The 19,942-nt window shown below is 40.6% G+C and overlaps 1 protein-coding gene across 2 annotated transcripts in view; it reads right to left on the bottom strand.

Moving 5' to 3' along the window:
* The window catches only part of STPG2 (sperm tail PG-rich repeat containing 2), a 217,166-nt gene that overhangs the window by 91,518 nt on the left and 105,706 nt on the right, over window positions 1-19,942 (bottom strand). For both annotated transcript variants that reach the window (XM_060278456.2, XM_088660493.1), the window contains one exon: window positions 6,459-6,589. In XM_060278456.2, the coding sequence (XP_060134439.2) occupies window positions 6,459-6,589 (131 nt within the window). The remainder of the gene's footprint in view (window positions 1-6,458; window positions 6,590-19,942) is intronic.

Below are 19,942 nucleotides of genomic sequence, written 5' to 3'. Positions count from 1 at the left end.
TGTTCTATTTTGAATCTTATTTTGAAAGCTCTCATATTACAGCCTACACTAGGCCAAAGATCAGTTTAATAATACATTTTCTAAAGGCAGCAAAATGTTCTACATATGAAAAATAAAAGGAAATTTTGCATTCTAAAGCTTTCATGTAGATCTTCTCGAATACTAAAAAAGATTTGACATACCACCAACTTTCCCACTGTCAAATTAAAGAAGTGCCTATCATTCAACATGACAGAAATGTCATAAAGTTGGCTAACAGGTAGAAATTGTTTCAAAATGATGGATTAATTTGCATGCACTGTATATAAATTGACCATTGCTGCCTGTGTTAACATATCTGAATATATTTAGTAAAATAAAGTATATATTATGCCACTGGGTTTCTCATAAGCAGTGCTATAATTGAAATATCACATCAAAATGGAAAGGATTCTTTTCTACAACCGTGTGTGTGTGTGTGTGTACGTATGTATGTATGTATGTGTGCATGTATGCTTACGAGACATGTTTTCCATGCTTATGAATATGGACATCTATTAAATACAGAATATTTATTTATTTAAATGCAATAAATGAATGCAACTATGGGCTACAACTGTATGAATTTGCATAGTTGGTTTCCAACGTTCTTAATTGTGCTGTCTACGTTGTCTCGTACACATGCTACCAAGATGAGAACTAGGAAACACTGTCTCTTGCTACTCACTTTGTACAAGCAACCCAGCCCATCTCAGCCCACACACTTTAAAGGTGGCCACGGAGACCCTCCCTGTCTGCATAAAATAACACTTTCATCCATGAACCCTAGGGCAATGAGGACATTGCTATACTAATTGGTTGACAGAGCCACCATCCCATCACCATCCCTTTTCCCCTTGGGTAAGGACCGTAACTCAGTAGAAGAGAATCTGCTTTACATGCCAAAGGTCTCAGGTTCAAACTCAGGCATCTTCAGGTAAGACTGGGAGAGACCCCTGCCCCAAACCCTGGAGAGTCACTGCCAGTCAGCATAGACAATATTGAACTAGATAGACTAATAAAGGTGAAGGATAAAGGGACCCCTGACCATTAGGTCCAGTTGCGGACGACTCTGGGGTTGCGGCGCTCATCTCACGTTATTGGCAGAGGAAGCTGACGTACAGCTTCTGGGTCATGTGGCCAGCATAACTGAGCCACTTCTGGTGATCCACAGCAGCGCAAGGAAATGCTGTTTACCTTCCCGCTGGAGCGGTACCTATTTATCTACTTGCACTTTGACATGCTTTCGAACTGCTAGCTTGGCCGAAGCAGGGACCGAGCAACGGGAGCTCACCCCATCACAGGGATTCGAACCGCCGACCTTCTGATCGGCAAGCCCTAGGCTCTGTGGTTTAACCCAGTGTTTCTCAACCAGTGTGCCTCCAGATGTTTTGGGACTACAACTCCCATCATCCCTAGCTAGCAAGACCAGTGGTCAGGAATGATGGGAGTTGTAGTCCCAAAACATCTGGAGGCACACTGGTTGAGAAACACTGGTTTAACCCACAGTGCCACCCGCATCCCTTTTAGATAGACTAATAGTATGACTAAAAAATAAGGCAATTCCTTGTGTTCCTAAATCTTTCCTTCCCTCCAAGCCACACTGAATATTCCCATGTTCTGCAGCGACCCGCTGAAAGCCTGAAAACTAACTGCAACTAATGACTGAACAACGACAACAACAAAAGCAACAGGGGAAAATAGATGAAAAAGCCTTCCCTCCTATAGCCAAGTTAGGAATGGGCACCAAAAATGAATGCTACTCAGCTCCACTGGGCCCAGCCACCCCTTCCCATTATTGGCTAAGCCATATGAGGGATCCATATGATACAGAGGGTGAGAAACAATCTATGGCCCAAAGAAATATGTGGAAACAATATAACAATCAGGAGACGGAGGGAAAACATACAAAGTGCTTTGCTACCACATGCAAAAATATAAGTATTTACTGTATTTAAAACAAGCAGTTCTAAGGGGTTTTAAAAGGCAACATGTCAGGACTTATCACCTAAGCGTTTATTCTCTTAATGCAACAAGCAGACATAACTTTTAAAATACAATCATACACAAAACAATTTACTGCTCCTAACACTACAAACCTTGCTAACATTTGATGCAAACACCAGTCAAGTGAAGGGTATCATTTACAGGCATTGGTATTTATTAGAAAATATTCCCAGAGGCAAGAATGGTCCCATATTTGCATGTAAATATCAACAAGCTTTGAAAGATATGTTGAGGGGGAAATCACAATGCCCTGGCAGTACTGTAGACGGGGAAAAGTGGAAGCCAGTTATTGCGTGGGAATTGCAGTGCCTGTTCAAACTGCAGCAAGATCAAGACCTTCCTCAACTCTACTAACAGTACACAGTGCTGTACCAAAAACTTTTTCACAAAGAGGTATTGTATGCAGTACAATGCCCATACCATCTGCTGTATATTGCAATGACCACAAGAGCTATTAAGAGCCACTTTTGTGAACATAAAAGCTAGCAAAATTGAAATTCTCTTAGGAATGCATTTTCAAGATATCAGACATAATGCAAAGATACTGAAGTTTTGGTGCTTATACAAGGTACAAGCTCAAGGTTTTGTACAAGTGCATTTTAAAAGGTATGTCTAATTGTTTCTCTAAGGCAGGCACGCCCAAACTCAGCCCGCCAGATGTTTTGGGACTACAATTCCCATCATTCCTGGCCACCGGTCCTGTTAGCTAGGGATGATGGGAGTTGTAGTCCTAAAACATCTGGAGGGCTAAGTTTGGGGGTGCCTGCTCTAAGGGAATCCACTTTTCTACACCATTCACAATAACCTTATACACCTCTATAATACCCTTCTCCTTTACTTGCACTTTACCCAAATGAAAAAGTTTAAATGCTGTAACCTTTCCTCATAGGAGAGTTGTTCCAGCCATTTGATCATTTTTGCTGCCTTTTTCGGAACCATTTCCTGTTCCACAATATCCTTTTAGAGGTGAGGCAACCAGAACTGTATACTGTATTCCAAGTGTGTTCACACCATAGATTTATATAAAGGAATCACAATATTGGCCATTTTATTCTTCAATCCCCTTTTCCAATGATCTCCAGCATGGAAGTTATCCTCCTCACAACTACCAGATACTGGGTCAACATTCGCATCCACCACAACCCCAAGGGCTCACCCAGTTACCGTCAGCGCAGATCCCACCACCATACATGTGAAATCGGGACTCTCTGCCTTCTGATAAAACTCTGGCACAATTCAGTCAGGAAAACCTTTATCCAGGCATGCAGTTTGCTAATTCAGAAGGCAAGGTTGTCCTGTCAATTTGGTGAATGAACAGCAGTCAGCAGATGACTTTGGCTGCTTCTTGCTACCTGCCCGTTTGAAATGACTTCCTCCAGAGTTGAATTTGAAAGATGAAATAACAGGCATTTTAACAAGGCTAAAACTTCATGGATGTTTTAGGAGTGAGGGGACAGCCTTTGTATATAATATCACATGCATAATTGTAATTTTGTGTACAGTAGACTTACACACATGTAACTTGTACACGTTCAGCTTTACACACTTGGCAATCTCTCTCTCTCTCTCTCTCTCACACACACGCACGCACGCACGCACGCACACACACACACACACAGAGTGGGCTGGGAATGCCATTCCATCCACAAGGGGTCCTCAAGGTAGCTCACAGTAGCAACAATAAAATCTCAAAATCGAAAACCATTACAATTTAAAAAAACCCAAAAACATTTGCTGAACAACAAAATGCATAAATACACTTTTTGCTGCCTTCTAAAAATGAATTGTTAACCTGCTATTTGGCCTAGTGTAGGCTGCAATTTATGAAAGCATGCAAAATATAATTGAAAAAGAAAGCTATATAGAGGAAAAACTTCTGCTAGCCTGCATTCACAGTCAAAAAGGAAAAAAAGAGCCAATCAGTGTTATCTTCTCAAACCCCGCTGGAACATGACAGTCTTGACCTACCTCCAAGAGATCATCTGCAATCTAGCCCTGTAGACTTGACAGGGAGAGAGCAATCCAGAAGCACAGTGTACAATAGATTGTACAATACAATTTTGTTAAGTGCTTAGTCTAAAAGGCACCTTTGTTCCCATTCTAGAAATATGTTTTACATAGTACAGCATACAGACCTGAACCAGGGCACAAGAAAGAAAGAAAGAAAGAAAGAAAGAAAGAAAGAAAGAAAGAAAGAAAGAAAGAAAGAAAGAAAGAAAGAAAGAAAGCATTTCTGTGCATGCCCTGTTTTCCTCATTTTTTCTACAGCCACTAAAGGACCTTTTGTGTTTTGAGATGATTAATGGAGTTTGGTTTCTCTGAGAAGAGGATTCCTTAGCCTTGTTGCACACTCTTTTTGGATGACAGTCCTGATAATGTGCTCTTTAGATATGAAGTGAGCTTAAGATACAGTTGTGAAATAGAAAAAAAATAACAAAATTTCATAATCCCTATGAAAATATCTCTGCTCTAGAGATCTTCCTCGCTTCTAGGAGGCACCAAGTACCCGAGCAGACTCAACTGTGTTAAGGTTGGTTCACTTAACTCAGGTTTCAGGTAATGCACCCATCACAGTAAAATATCTCTGGTTCACAGGTGAGCTATGTGGGCCAAACATAACCTAGTTGAGTCTGCCTGGGCTCTTGGTGCAGCACCAAGGAACCATGCTAATCCCTGCATCATTCCAATTTTAGTATATGTGCTGCCCAAGCGAGCAGTGGTGCAGCGCCAAGGAAGGGTCAGTTTGCTCTCACTCATAGATATGTTTAGGGATTTGTGTGAGGGAGTCTACCTGGCGTTGAGCCAGAGAGACAGAACAGGGATCTTGTGCTGCCCACTCCATGGCCCAACAACCTCCCTTGCCTGAGCTGATGGAGGTGGTCTTAATTGATCACTGATCCTCAACAGGGAGGAGACACCACTCAGGTGATATATCATGAGCTTTGCATACAGAAGGTCCCTGATTTAGTTTTGTGTGTCTCCAATTAAAGGATATTAGACAACAGGGCTGGGGATGATCTTTCCCTGGCTGAGAACCAGGAAAGCTGCTGCTAGTCAGCGAAGAGAGCACTGGGCAAGAACAACCTGCTTCATATGTATGTGTTTCAATTATGCAGGTGAAATTCATGAACTTAAACAAAAACGAACCCTCGGGGACATTTCATTATATTCTTATATTTGCAGATTTTTGAAAAGGGCAGAATTTTTATATAAAAGAGCAATCTAAGTACGTCAAGCCCCAATAAAAAGCCACTCCAAGTGCAGCCGGCTAATGCATATGTGTGCTGATTCAAATGGCAAGCAGCAGGTGATGTAGAAAAGCCAACACCTTGCAATTTGCACATGTGCTTTAGGTTGTATGAATTGTTTGTCAAGTCACAGAGCAGTGAGATTTCAAAACTCAAGATTTTCTGCATTTTCTTATGTTGTCGTTATAAATTTGGCTACACAGTTCCCTCTCTGGTGCAAGGGCTGCTACGTCTGCCTTAATTTTAAATAAAACCATTATTTATTACTTAGATGTCTATCCTGCTTCTTGGTCAAAATGATACTATATACAAATTTAATGCGTTCCGAACACACATTTGCAAGTCGAAAAAAATTGTAAGTCGAATCCCATAGGAATGCATTGGGAGAAAAAATTCGTAAGTCGAAGCAACCCTATCTAAAAATTCGTAAGTAGAAAAAAAATCCTATCTAAACCGCATCCAAGATGGCGGACGGAGCTCCATTCGTAAGTAGAAACATTCGTAAGTAGAGTTATTTGTAAGTAGAGGTACCACTGTACCTTGAATTGGAAACCCGTGGCTTTTGAACCCGAGGTTGTTGAACTACAAGTCCCATCTTCCCTGACCACTGGCCAGGATGGATGGGAGTTGTGGTCTAACAATATCTGGAGGACCCCAGGTTCCCCAGGCCTGCCATATACAATACAGCAATTCAATGTCAACAGTCATCAAACCAAACACACTCAAAGCAAAAACCATACAACTGCAGGGCTCAGAAGATGACACTTCAGTCATCACCGTTCAACTCTAGAAGAGTTTGGGCCTTCTGGAAAAGAACCTGACATCATACAAAAGCTGAATTTGCCAAGCTAGTTTCTTTGTGCAGAGAATTCTATAAATCCATAAAATGGATTACCTGTTCAAAACTTGCACAAAACCAGATTAAGTCATATGAACTGTTGTCCCATTTATGTCAATCACAAAACAGTTATGGCAGTTCGATCAAATCGAATTCTGCCCCCCTACATATGCTGCAGCCAGGAACCAAAGTCATGTTTGCATTTCCCTGTCTTATTGTCAACTGAAAGCACCAATCTTTTGCTTTCCCACTGTTTAAATGTCTCAACTACAACAGCATCATAGCAGGTTGTTATGTACCGACAGGTTTCTGATAAAAGATCACTGGCGAAGGCCCAATTAACATACCTCGTACGTCCCGGGTCCAGGAGTGACATCTTTTGCTTCTTTAAAACGTTCCACCTGGGAAACACATACCGCAACATAGGTAGGTGACTTCAACCTTAAGCTGCTTGTTTCTGGGCTGTATGACCCTGGTCCTAAAATGGGAATTGAGGGAAAGAGAATGAGATTAATTATTTTTAATGTGTGTGTGGTTTTTTTTTGGTAGAGGCTTGTTTGCATTTGCACTGAAGGCAGCTTCACTGTCAAAACCACAGGTCAGGACAGAAAAGTGAGAGATTACCATCAGAATCTCAGAGAGCCATAAAAATGTACCAATAAAATAAATTGCATCATTACCACAATCTATCATGTTATTAACATAATATATCCAATGTTCGGTGAATGAAAATATTACTAGTGTCCCAGATTATTTCTTTGCAGAATGATATGTATTTATTTGCTTGTTACGTATCTGACACTTCCTCTGGGGAAGCTCCAAACAAATTACACAGTGGATCCTAGAAGTCTCCTACCCAGGGCATGGCCAGTCTGAGACATGTTTGGGTTTAACAATGCAACAACATCACGTGCCTTCAGGAAATTCTTAGGCACTGCTAGAAAAAAACCCTCTACCCAGGTCAAGTAGTACTTGTGGGATAAGAATAAATTGCTCTTTTATGAGGTAGGTGTTTGTAAAAAATCTCTTCCTAAAAAAGAAGAAAAGGTACTTTTCTGAGCAAGTAGCTTTTTCATTTTTCAAAACTATATGATGGGGCTCAAATAATGCAGCAAAGTGCATAATGTGTCAACAGTTAACAATGACAAAAACGTGCTGTGACTTCAGGAAAATGTGCCTCACCAACTTGTACTTATTAAATGTTCCTACAAGGAACTCATAGTAGTTTAGCCACAAAACTCATCATTTGGGTAAGGCAACAAAATCTCAGCAAAGTACTTTATGTTAAGGATAAGACAAATCAGTCTCTCTCTGGTTCATATGACTTTCATATGAATTCACTCCTAAATCTGTTCCATTTCCATATCGATCTCATTTTTTTAAAAAAAAAACACACAAATGCTTCACTCAAAGGCACACATATTGAAATGTATTTTATCTCCAAATGTGCATTTTACACTTTTTGGGTCTGAAAACTCAAACATCATGTTCCAATCTGCACATTAGTCCAAAAGATCGGATGGGGTTAATTTGCATCAGAATCCATAAAGATCAAATTCCTCAAGTATCTCCACTTTAGATTTATTTACAAAATCAGCAAAGTGTCTTGTTTCAGTCCTGGCTATTGTGCCAAGCTAACCTTGAACAGAAATATTCCCCATCCTTCTACACTTTGCCCTCTATTTGTTGGTGGCTTTGCATGGTTCTTTCATTCATGGAAGGGATATCAGCGGCTGCTGCAGCTATAACCAGGATCCCATAGATCCACATGCTGTTTTGCCCTTTGTGGTAAGCAGCTGGAGAAGCAGAGCAGAGTGTTGTCTGAACAAGAAAGGCTCTGAAGTGACTGTGTCTACAGTACATCGGGGATGGGGACCTATGGCACTCCAGATGCAGCTTAACTGTGATTCCCATCATCTCTGACTGTTGGCTTTGGTGGTTGGGGCTGATGGGAGTTGGATGCCAACAACATCTGGAGGGGGAAAGTTATCCATCCCTGGTCTATAGAGGTTAGTTCTCTGTTCCCTATAAATCTTCCAGTTCATGCTGAGACTTTGTCTTGGCAACAAGGGTGTTCATTGTGTGCAACTGCCAGGAAGTTTTCCTTCCTGGGAATCCCAATTCTGAACCCATTACAAAGGCAGGAAACTCTTGCAGAATATGATAGTTCTCATAGGTAGAATTCTTTGTGGGTGAGCTGTCACCCTACTTCTTAAGCCATCTCATTTCAGGCTCCAGCTGTAACACGGTCCATTTCCTAGCTAAAGTACATCATGGAGGTTCCCTCCACAAAACTTCCTGTTTGAGTTTAACCCACAGCCAGGACAAACACACACAAAAATCACAATTCTTGGGCATCCTATACCCCAACCAAGATGAGTTAAAATGTGATGTGCGGGTTTAAATTAAAAGGGACAGGTGAGGAAGACAAGAAACCCTGCCTTGTGCTGTAATGTTTTTATAATATAAATCATTTAGATGGTGTAGGATAAAACAAACATTCACGTACAAGGCAATCTGATGCCCATTATCTTGTTACATTCCTTAAGAAGAATCTTCTTCTGTACATTTAACACTGGAAACATTCATTTTGTAACACCATCCTAGGACATAGTTTCCATTATACCTATCCTGCTGCTTATGTGATACAGGTCAAAGACTTGCATTACCAGCTTCTTTTAGCACTAGTTGAAAACTGAATTATGCAAAAGCTATCTACTCTTTATTTACCAAAATGCCACATTTTAATCACAGGTCAACAAAGAATAAAACTTTTTCATTCCACAGCAAGCACCTATGAAAAGCCTGCCTCTGTTGTGATTGCTACGTAATGGGAAAATCAAGAGAAGGTGATTCTTATAATTATATACTTTCTGGCCCTATGCGGGTTCACTCTCTATGAAATGTCAACCAATGCTACAGGGCAAATGCAGCACAGAACAAGAGCAATGGGTAATTTAAAGTGAAAATCTATGCTGCTGGCCCCTCGGTGGGAACATTTTCAGTACAGTCAAGGAAGGCTGGAAAATGATTGCATCACAAAATGGAGCTTTAAAAATCAAACACACATTTTCTTTGCGGTAGAAGGCAGATTTGTGGGTCCTGTATCATTCAGTTGCTACCCACTTTACTGCTGGCTCCTGTTATGAGCTTATAAAAAGTGGATGTTTAAAACTGAGTCCGGAATCGAAGGTGTAAAGGGCATAGCACGAATCTGTAACTATGAAAACAAAAGGTGCTGTGCTAAGCTGTTAGGTGTTTCCGCTTATGCCAATAAAGGCCAATAACAACGAATAACAAGCTGTTTCCATTTGGATTATTTTTTTTAAGGAACAGAAGAAAAGAAAGAGACTTTTGGCACCTGAGAGATTAATTTATTGTAGTGTGAGCTTCCATAGTCAAGGGCTGACCTCATCAGTTGCAAGAGATATGCACTGAATGGAGAGGAAGGTTATCAGATCCAGAAGAATCCTGACAGCAGTGACATCGCAGGGCTTTGCCATTCACTGTTAAGGCCGGAGGGGTAGCGCATACAGTGAGATGGGTCTTGGGACGTTCTGGTGTACTATGCATGGTTAATCTGGTTCATTTTAAGGAGGCAGAGTGAGAAGTCATGGGGAAGGAAGCTGAAGCTAGAAGAGAAAGGAAGAGACCACATAATGACGGCTGGGGTGAGGGGGTGACACTACGGCTGGTGTGCTGAGGATAATATACTGCATGAAAGTAGATGAGAGCAATCTCCCGTTGCAGTTAAAGTCATCTCACTGGGTCCTATGCTTTTCCTTTACACGTCAATCATTCTTGGATAAAAGTAGCATCTTGCCAACAAAAGACTGTGCTCCATAAAATTAGCTAATTTTAATCTGCACAAGTGTCATTGGTCTGGTGTGTGTGTGTGTGGTGAGGGATGTACGCGCGCCACACACATGAAGCTATTATTGTAATACATAAGAACCAGTTAACAATAATGGACGTTTACAAGGTGATGTTAAAGTGACCTTATTTATTCCACAGCAAGTGTCAAGTGGCTCTTGAGTAATGTAGTCACATGGTATTCTACTCTGAAGTAACAAGGGCGCAATGAGGCAGTCAAGAGGGGTGTTTGTAGTGTGTCTGTGTTGCAATTATCCTCTTGCTCTCTGCCTTCAACTCATTTTGATATAAATGACCTTTCAGATTAGGGTCATACACAAGCCCTAGGGCTTGGAAAACGAGGTACACATGTGTGCATAAAGGCTTCAACATGACGGACATGCAAAAAAAGTGTAACAAAAATACACAAGCCTTTTCATGAAGTCATTTGTGACACTATATAAATGCAATTTAAATTAAAAGCTGTGTCCAACAATTGCACCTGCTTCCAGGTGCAATTCTAACATCATTACAGTAAATGGCAGCATCTCCACATTTCAAGTGTTCAGCTCAAGACAGAAGACCAGTTCCCATGCGGCATGCCAGAACCTGAATACAAAATATATGTGCTTCTCATCAGCTCTGAATGAGACACACACATTTACAGTGGTACCTCGACTTACGAAGACGATCCGTTCTGCGGCCGTCTTTGTAAGTTGAGGTTTTCGGATGTCGAAGCGCTGCGTGCAGAGAAAAAACTTCCGGGGGTTGTCAACTTCGGAAGTTGAAACCTTCGGAAGTCGAAATGTTCAGTTGTTGAGGTATGACTGTATATTTAGACTCCCCCCCCCCTGCAAAATAAAGAGAAATATGGGCATAGCTTTTCCTGATTGCTTCTTCCAGTTATTTTCCTGAGAAAATTCTGATTTACACACCTGCCATTCTGAGGCAAAGAGATAATTAAGAGGTTTGCAACCAATTTATTATGACATAGTACGGTATATTCCGGCGTATAAGACGACTGGGTGTATAAGACGACCCCCAACATTTCCAGTTAAAATATAGAGTTTGGGATATACTCGCCGTATAAGTCTTCCCCAACCCGGTGTCCTCCAAAAGTTGTTGGCCAACCACTCCCAAGAGCATTAGTCATACGGGCTTGAGCTGGTAGGACTTGGGAGTCCAACAATATCTGGTGGGCACCAAGCTGAGGAAGGTCTACTTCATCAGGTGCAGCAGAGGCTTGCACCATTTTAAAAGACATAGTCATGCCACAATACACTTCTTTGTTTTAGCTGCAGTAGGATGAGATCATCTCTCGTGTCATATGCACATCCCCATCTGTGTATGCTGCTACTGCGGGATGTTTTGAACTCTTCGTGGATAGGGAGAGAAAGACAGGTGCATGCATTCACCCACAAAAATAAATGAAAGCAAAATATTCAAGTTATTTGAAAACTATGTACTGCAGGCATTCCCAAACTTTGGTCCTCCAGATGTTTTGGACTACAATTCCCATCTTCCCTGACTACTGGTCCTGTTAGCTAGGGATCATGGGAGTTGTAGGCCAAAACATATGGAGGGCCGCAGTTTGGGGATGCCTGATGTACTGTATACCTCTCTCTCTCTCACACACACACACACACACACACACAATTTCTTGAAAAAACAAGGAGAAAAAGCTGTAGGACGAAATTGGCTGCTGGCCTGCCAGGAGTACATTTACTTTCCTCAGTTTTGTTTTTGCTTCAGGCAGTTTAAAATGTAAGCTGAATATGGAACAGTTCTTTTTTCCAGCCTGTAGAGCTCAAATGCTGAATATTATGGAAGATAAGTAGAAGGAATTCCAATAGGTTTTCAGTATTTACTGCCTGTGTATTTTCCAAACCCATGGAAATCTTTGCTCAAAATTCAATCCACACTAAAAATAATGGGACTAATGCAACTAATACCATGGTTTTGTGAACGCCCATTCATAAAATCATAAGAACAAGTCTGCTGAATCAGTCCAAAGACCCACCAGACCAACATTTTTTCATTGTAGCTAACTAGATTCTATGGAAAAACTCATGTGCAGAACATTCTGTGGGGTTTGTGGAACAGAAGTTCACTCTATATTGTGCCCCGAATGTTTATTTAGCTGTCGCTTCCAAATAGCAAATATCCTTAGTAGATACTGATAAGCACCACTGGTTAAACATTTTCTATAGTTTATCACCAACAATGAAGGGCTATTCATAAATATCGGTAAAATATTAACCTTATATGTAAATAAGAACCTTATGCATCCCAAAAGTCTTGCAAGGCAATAAAAAACAACTCTCCAAGAGGATGAAGAGCATTTGTGAGACTATTTGTGTCATTAATTTAGGAGGCAAAATCAACAAAGTGGAGTTAAAAGCTTGCTTTCTAGAACACTACTCCATAAATGCTGGATAAGTAAAACATTTAGGTTAATAGGACTCGGTGGAGTATTCACGACAATCTGTGAAAGGAAGGTAGGATCTAACATGCTGAGTATTCAAGAAAGAAGCGCTTGCTGCAGAGCTGCTCTGAAATCATGTTTGGCTCTAAGTCACTCTAGGTTAACTCCATAAAAGAACGCTTGGAGACATTTTATGTAGAGAGCAGTGCTGGCCTTGTGGAAGTGATATTCTGCAGGTAATCTCCAGGTAGCCCTTACACTAAATATGAATGATAGTGGGGGTGGAGGAAACGATGATGCTACATTAAAGATGAAGGACAAAGTTTTAATGTCTTCTGCACCATTTCCACTTCACTCTCCCCCTCTGAATGTATGCAAATCCCTTTCCCTGTGTTAAAAGAAAATTAAGGTACTCAAACCTAAATATAATTCTGAAGCATGAACAACTAAAGAGCTTGGTTTAACTGAAAAAAGTATATTTTGCTCTTTTTCAAAAAGCAGTATTATCAGTTATTTTGAAAAACCTGATTTCTACAGGATGGAGACCCTTGTGTATATTTTCCACTTATGCCCTGTGATATTTAAGGGTACTTACCATACATGTTAGCCCATTCACACATTAGTTTCGCATGTCAGTGATCTATGGCTTACATGAGTGTGGCTAGCATGCTAATATAACACAGTCCAGGACATTTAGTAAGTGCACTCAAAACATGACGGGACATGCATGGGTAGCTTACATGGATAAGGGATTCGCGTGAGTCCAGTGGCTTGTACAGATCAGTTAAGCTAATAAAAAGTACAATTTTTCTTGATTTTTTCCCCCATGCTGCCCTGAGGGACTAAAATGGCTACTAAGATTCTAATTTGCTACTGAAGTTTGTCAGTCATACTGAAGACATCCTGAGCAACCATTAATTATTTTGATTCACGGTCACTTAGTGTCAGACACCAGAAACCTGCCACACAATATTGGATGCAAATTTTCTTTTAGGCTTCTAGAATGCACAACTGAAATGGGCAGAGCTACAGATATTCTTCCACCACTAGACACCAGAACACATATTTGATGCAGATAGCTATGATTATGATAAATCAAAAGTGGTGAAAGATTTCAGTGCTTAATCTAGGATTCTCAAGAAAACTGAGAGGGCAGGAAAGATTTGTGGACTAAGTAGAACGGAGGGATTGTGTGTTTGGGGGGCTTTTTAAAAATTAATTGTATGTGAAACCATGACTTCCAGATAGCAGACACCTTTGGCAGCTGCTTTCCCTAGGAGCAATCGAGCTGAACACATGGCTTGTGTGGGCTTTGTTTCAGCGCAGCAGTGACAACAGCACCCGGAAACAGGCAATGCACATATATTGTTGCAGATCTGGTCAAGCTAATAAAGAATAATTTGTACTGTTTTGTTTACTTTATTTGTTTCATTTATATCCTGCCTTTCCCCCAGTGCAAGTAATGTTTCCATCAACAATTTGTGTCAAGCAGAGGAAGTTATACACAAAAGAGTCCTGCTTTTGGTTTAAGAGAATCATCTTGTGGTTACCTTTCCACCTCACAGTTATAAACGGGACATTGCACACTGAAATTGTTGCAACTTCCCAGACTCAGCTGAACTCAAAGACTTTGAAATATTGTGCTTTTTTATTAATAGCATGTCTATAGTAACTACCTTTCCAGGTTTCCCCTAGTTGGAGGGTTGGGTTGGAGGGAAGGCACCTGGCTCCCATCCCCTCTCTTGGATACAGACCAAAAGATAGGATGTGGCTCCTCTTCCTCTCTTGGTCCTTCAGCTTCTTCATGAGCAAACAAGGCAGAAGTTCATTATGTTGGAACCACTCCAGTCCCAGAGGGAGACGGCTATTGCAACACCTCTCCTTGGTCTCCTTCCTTCTCCCCTCTAACCAGCCAGGGAGATGCTTTACCTTTCTGATCAATACCCCCAAGCTGGCTCTCTAGTGGCCTTTTATGATCTTTCTGCGTGCTATCCCCACCCCACACCATCCATCACCACCACCAAGTGGTGAGGCAGCTCTTGAAGACTCAGTCTTTCAACAACTCAACTTGCCATTGCTGGGCCAAATGGCAGCAGCAGAGATGGAGGCTGACAAAGATGGGTGAACATCACACACCTACATCACATCTGAGGTTCTTGAAGAGAGGCCTTTGTTTCAACGAGTATCTCCAACACTTCACCCTTTCTTGGTCTAGCTTCTTTTTCATCAATTCTCACTCCTGATTAGCTGAGTTTGTCTTGGTAGATTTCTCATTAAACAGGAAAGCAATAAGAGCATAATCCAGGCATCCCCAAACTTCGGCCCTCCAGATGTTTTGGACTACAATTCCCATCTTCCCCGACCACTGGGTCCTGTTAGCTAGGGGTCATGGGAGTTGTAGGCCAAAACATCTGGAGGGCCGCAGTTTGGGGATGCCTGGCATAATCTCTGAGTTTCCTATTTCTGCACCTATATTATACTGGAATCTTGGCATATGAGAAAACGTGCTAAGGGCAAATTCACTGTACCCTCTTTTGGACATACAGACTTATAATGGAACATCTACCTGATCATGTGCAAAATGTTTTGTTTGTTTTTTTGTAGAGATTTTTTAACTTCATGGATTTATTTCCCCGCCCCCCCGGTTGACCCAAAGAACAGACTGGAAAATATTACATCACATTTTTAACATACTCCAAATGTATAATCACTAAAGAATGCTTTCAGTTGTGGATGCTTTAAAAAAAAACCAGCCTGAGGCAAACCCCAGGCATGGAAAATAGCAGCCCATGCAATTAATTTGTCAGAAGTTACAGTCAACTAAAACAGACTTTTCTAATGGCAAACATTAACATAAATATAAACCTGTATCTGACATTCTAATGCTATGCTGCCATGCAAAGGTTTCTTATCTCTATACTGTTGTTCAGTCGTTTAGTCATGTCTGACTCTTCGTCACCCCATGGACCAGAGCACGCCAGGCACTCCTGTCTTCATCTCTATACTACCTAGCTCTTACTGACACTATGTATAAGGATGGCTACAGGTGTACCTGAGAGCAGGGGTGACAACTTGAATAAAATGCTGGGGAGAGGGGGCAAGTAAGCTTCACCTGATCACTGATCACAAGACACGGTGCACGCACAAAAGGCAATGCCCATTAATTTGGGGGAGCGGCCCCTCCAGTATTTAAATGGAGGGGCCAAAGGGACCTCAGCCCCTAGGAGTTGGCATCTATGCCTGGGAGGGGGCGAGTGGTGGTGGGAGGCACTGCAGGGCCAACTTTCTCTCCCCTGCCTTCACTTCTGCAGCAAGATATACAACTACACTATATAGAGTGAGTTCTGGTTGCCTCTTCCTGATGCCTCAACCATTCCCACCGAATTTAGACAAGCTCGCCACTTTGTTTTCTGCTTTATTTTCAAAGAACATGCTGTGCTGTTTGGTGCTTTATTTGCTGAAGTAGTCTCTCCATTTTTTTATAAACCACTTTGAAATTTGCTCTCATGAAGGGACAGGAGAAGCGACTTTCTGGTTGTGTGCAAACCAACTTCTTCATACATGAAGACAAGTTCAGAACGAGCCCAATTCAGGTAGGAACAGCATACATGCATCACAAATGCAGAGAGTGCTTCTACAGTGGGTTCGGCACTGCAATAGTGTGTACCTATTTGCACCCTAATATTCATGTATAATAGGTTGGAGAGGACAATGTGTGCCCCAAAAGCTATGTAATCTCCAATATTTCATTATGCAAACTACAGGTTTAAAATCTTGACATTTCTAGATCTTGTTTAAAATAAAATCCTAATCCCCATGCTTGCATATTTAAATTTCTATATGTGATGGCACACATCTTGATATCAGAATGAATGAAGTGGTCCCACCAACAACTGAATGGAAGTCATGTAGACTGTGCACATTTGACAACCAGAATTATAGTTTATGAAGTTAAATAGTAGTCAGGCAACCTCTAAAAATACACAAAACTGTTGCACTTCCTTGCTAGAGAGATACTACTTTGAGCCATCTGGGATAAAACAGTGTAATCCAAAGATATGTACAGTATACATATTTCTCTGCACTCCTGGTTCTTCTGTATCCTGTCTCCAATTTGGAAAACAGAGAAAACTACAATAGAGGTGCCTAGTAGTGAACGCCTGCTGTGAGAAGAGGAAAATATTCTGTGATGGCCTTGAGTGAATCACAAGTAATGGAGACTCCAAGCTGTAGGAGGTCTTGGTTGAGAGTTACACAGTTCAGTCTAGCAGCAAACCAGAGGTACAAATTAGAACTAAACAGAAGGATTTACTGCTTGCCAACCTTGAAATAAGTGAGAAATCCCTCCCTGATTTCATCACCCACTCTTCATTCATTGAAGCAGTGGGAATAGTCCATGTAAGAAGCAAGTATTTTCTTCATTGAGAATGGGAAGCCGCAAAATACACAGAACTCCTTACTGTGGTAATAGCTCTATGAGTTTACAGTAAAGTAGGAAATAATATCTCAAATGTAAACATCTCTACAATTATTTCTTCTAAGATAAAAAAAAGCGTTTTATTGCACCTTGAACATTTGGTTAATTCTTATCAGACTTCTTACTATTCACCATCTCAGGCCCTTTGCACCCTATTAATACTCTTATGTACCCAATGTATGATTGCTCCTACACCTGAAATCAGGATTACTTAGCATAAAGCTGAACATGCCTTTCCTTAACAATGCACTCAAAATGCAAACCTTATTAAATATGGACATCTAGTGGTGTTGAAAAGTAAATGATTGCTCCAGTTCTACACTCATATTTTCAGATAACTTTCAACAATGCTATACATAGGGCAGTACTGTTTTTAGAAATGATAAAAAGTATTTTGTAATCATTGTTTCTCAATAATATTTATAGCCGTATTTTTTCTTTTACCAGAATGTTACTTCAGTACTGCCTTAAAAACTCAACACAGAATCTGAGAGATAGATTAGTACACTTTGCACAATAGCAAGGGCAGTTTTACATGGAAATTCACTAGCAATCCTGAACTTGAAAACCTCCAGTTTTCTGTTCCAAGACTGAAATGAGACACACACTTCAAAGAAAGACAATCCCAGATAATTATTACACTACAGCATAGTGTGATGATATTCCTATTTTTAGTGTACTTAGGAATGAAAGGATTGCACCTCTTTTTAATGAAATATATACTTCTTTGTGCAGTCTGAAATTTCTGTAATAATAATAATAATAATAATTTATTATTTATACCCCGCCCATCTGGCCGGGTTCCCCCAGCCACTCTGGGCGGCTTCCAACAAAACAGAAATTCTAAAACACAGAAATCCATCAAACATTAAAATACAGAGATCCATCAAACATTAAAAGCTTCCCTAAACAGGGCTGCCTTGAGATGCCTTCTAAAGGTCTGGTAGTTGTTGTTCTCTTTGACCTCTAGTGGGAGGGCATTCCACAGGGTGGGAGCCACTACCGAGAAGGCCCTCTGCCTGGTTCCCTGTAACTTGGCTTCTCGTAGTGAGGGAACCGCCAGAAGGCCCCCGGAGATGGACCTCAGTGTCCGGGCAGAACGATGGGGGTGGAGACGCTCCTTCAGGTATACCGGACCGAGGCCGTTTAGGGCTTTAAAGGTCAACACCAACACTTTGAATTGGAATGCTTGCTATTAATGAGAAGATAGGCTGCTAATGAGCAATGAATTTAGCATAATGATAAATCCAGATTTGCTCACTGTCTCCTAATTCTGTGAGAATATACTCTAGTTCATTTCTTTCCTGGCTGATCTAGAACACTAGAGAAAAATATTCATACAAAAATGCCACTAAAATTAACGTACTTGAGTTAACAATGACTAACTTCTGTCATTGGTTCAAAAGGTTTGAAGTAAGGCAGCAATTCTAAACATACCTACAAAAGGGGATCTAACATAATAAATGTGCTTGTCTTTTAAGGTACTACAAGACTCTTCATTGCTTTTACAAGGGGCTAAGACCAGTAGCACAAAACGGAACTTCCTTCTGATTAAAGATGCATTGGTTTGGGCTGTTACTTTTCCTGGATTGAGCAAACTCATAAAAAGATGTATTGGTGCTAATATACTCGATAAACTCCCTGTTCTGTCTTTAAAACTTCATTTGCCTATAATTTCTACTATTGACTTAAGAAGAGAAAACCCAGACAATTCAGAAACCATATACAATCCTGAATTCTCATTGTAATGGTTTTTGTTGAAAGAACCATGAGCAGAAGTTCACTTACACAGTAGAACTTCCCTGCTCCCACCATACACTTACCAAAATATGTATAAGGTGAACCCTCATGAATATCATGCGGTGGAGGGGGGGGAGACACAACTGGAAGGGGAAATTACAGATGGGGGCTCGTTGCTTTCTATTGCAGCTAAAGTCTCTTTGGATTCAAGCACAATTTCCGATTGTGAAATGAACAAAGACTTTCGTTATTTTGCATATATTACAGCTCTAACTGAATTGTTACTATCTGAACTTCTTGTATTGAATTACTCTCTGATCAAGAACCAATGCATCCGATTCCACATGCGCCTTCCTTGAAACCATGTGCATACATCTGCAACTGAGGATTAGGCTTCATCCATCAGATAGCCCCTAGCCCATAAAAGCTTATGTAATAATAAGATTTGCTAGCTCTAAGATGCCATGAGATTTTTTTTATTGTTTTTACCATATACCTTCAAAGAGTTTTCTTCACATGGCTTCCACAGGCTAGCAATATTTACAGCTTCCCTTAGAAGCTGGAAGCTAATCGTTCACTTTACACTGAGTGACCCCTGCTGGTTAGAGAGAAGGAAGCATACATTTATATACACCAGTTAGGTAATCATTCTTCTCCCAGATAGAAAATGATTTACCATTTATATTTGAAAGTATGCCAATTTATTTATCTGCTCTATCATCATCTATTATTAGCAGAAAGATAATGAGCCCTGTATATCAGTAAGGAAGTTCTCTGTTGTTTTGGTTCCCCCCAGAGGTGCAAGATTGAAACATACGCTTATTATGCAAAAATAGAGCAATTCCCAAAAAGGATAACATCCCCTACTACTACTACTACTCACAGCCTTTTTAAAGCACCCTGTTTTAAAAGCACTCTAAGACCCTCCTACAGGAATGCAGAAGGGTAAGCACACTGAAAACAGGCAAAAAGCAGCTAATCTGCATGTATTTATTGCTACGAAATCTCACGACAATCAATAGGAAAAACTTGCAAAATAACATTGTGGAAGATTGCCATGTTCTATTGTGTGGTATTCAGCTAATTCCTACTCAGAGCAGCCCCACTGAAAATAATAAACCTAAGTCCATTACTAGGGTCTGCTTTGAGTTGGATTATTGTTATAATGCTATGTTCTCATTATAAATTCATCAGTTCTAATATTTCCTCCTATACTGAACTTAAATGGTTTAGGGTCTACTCTGAGTTGAATTATTGTTATAACACTATGATCTCGTTATAAATCCACCAGTTCTAAATTATTTCCTCTAATACTGAAACCTAAGTCGTTAAGGGCC

The sequence above is a fragment of the Zootoca vivipara genome, chromosome Z1 (genome assembly GCF_965207765.1).
Source record: "Zootoca vivipara chromosome Z1, rZooViv2.hap1.1, whole genome shotgun sequence".
NCBI classification, from domain to species: Eukaryota; Metazoa; Chordata; class Lepidosauria; order Squamata; family Lacertidae; genus Zootoca; species Zootoca vivipara.
The sequence above is the reverse complement of the archived record's forward strand: the minus strand, read 5'-3'. Positions and strand labels throughout refer to the sequence as shown.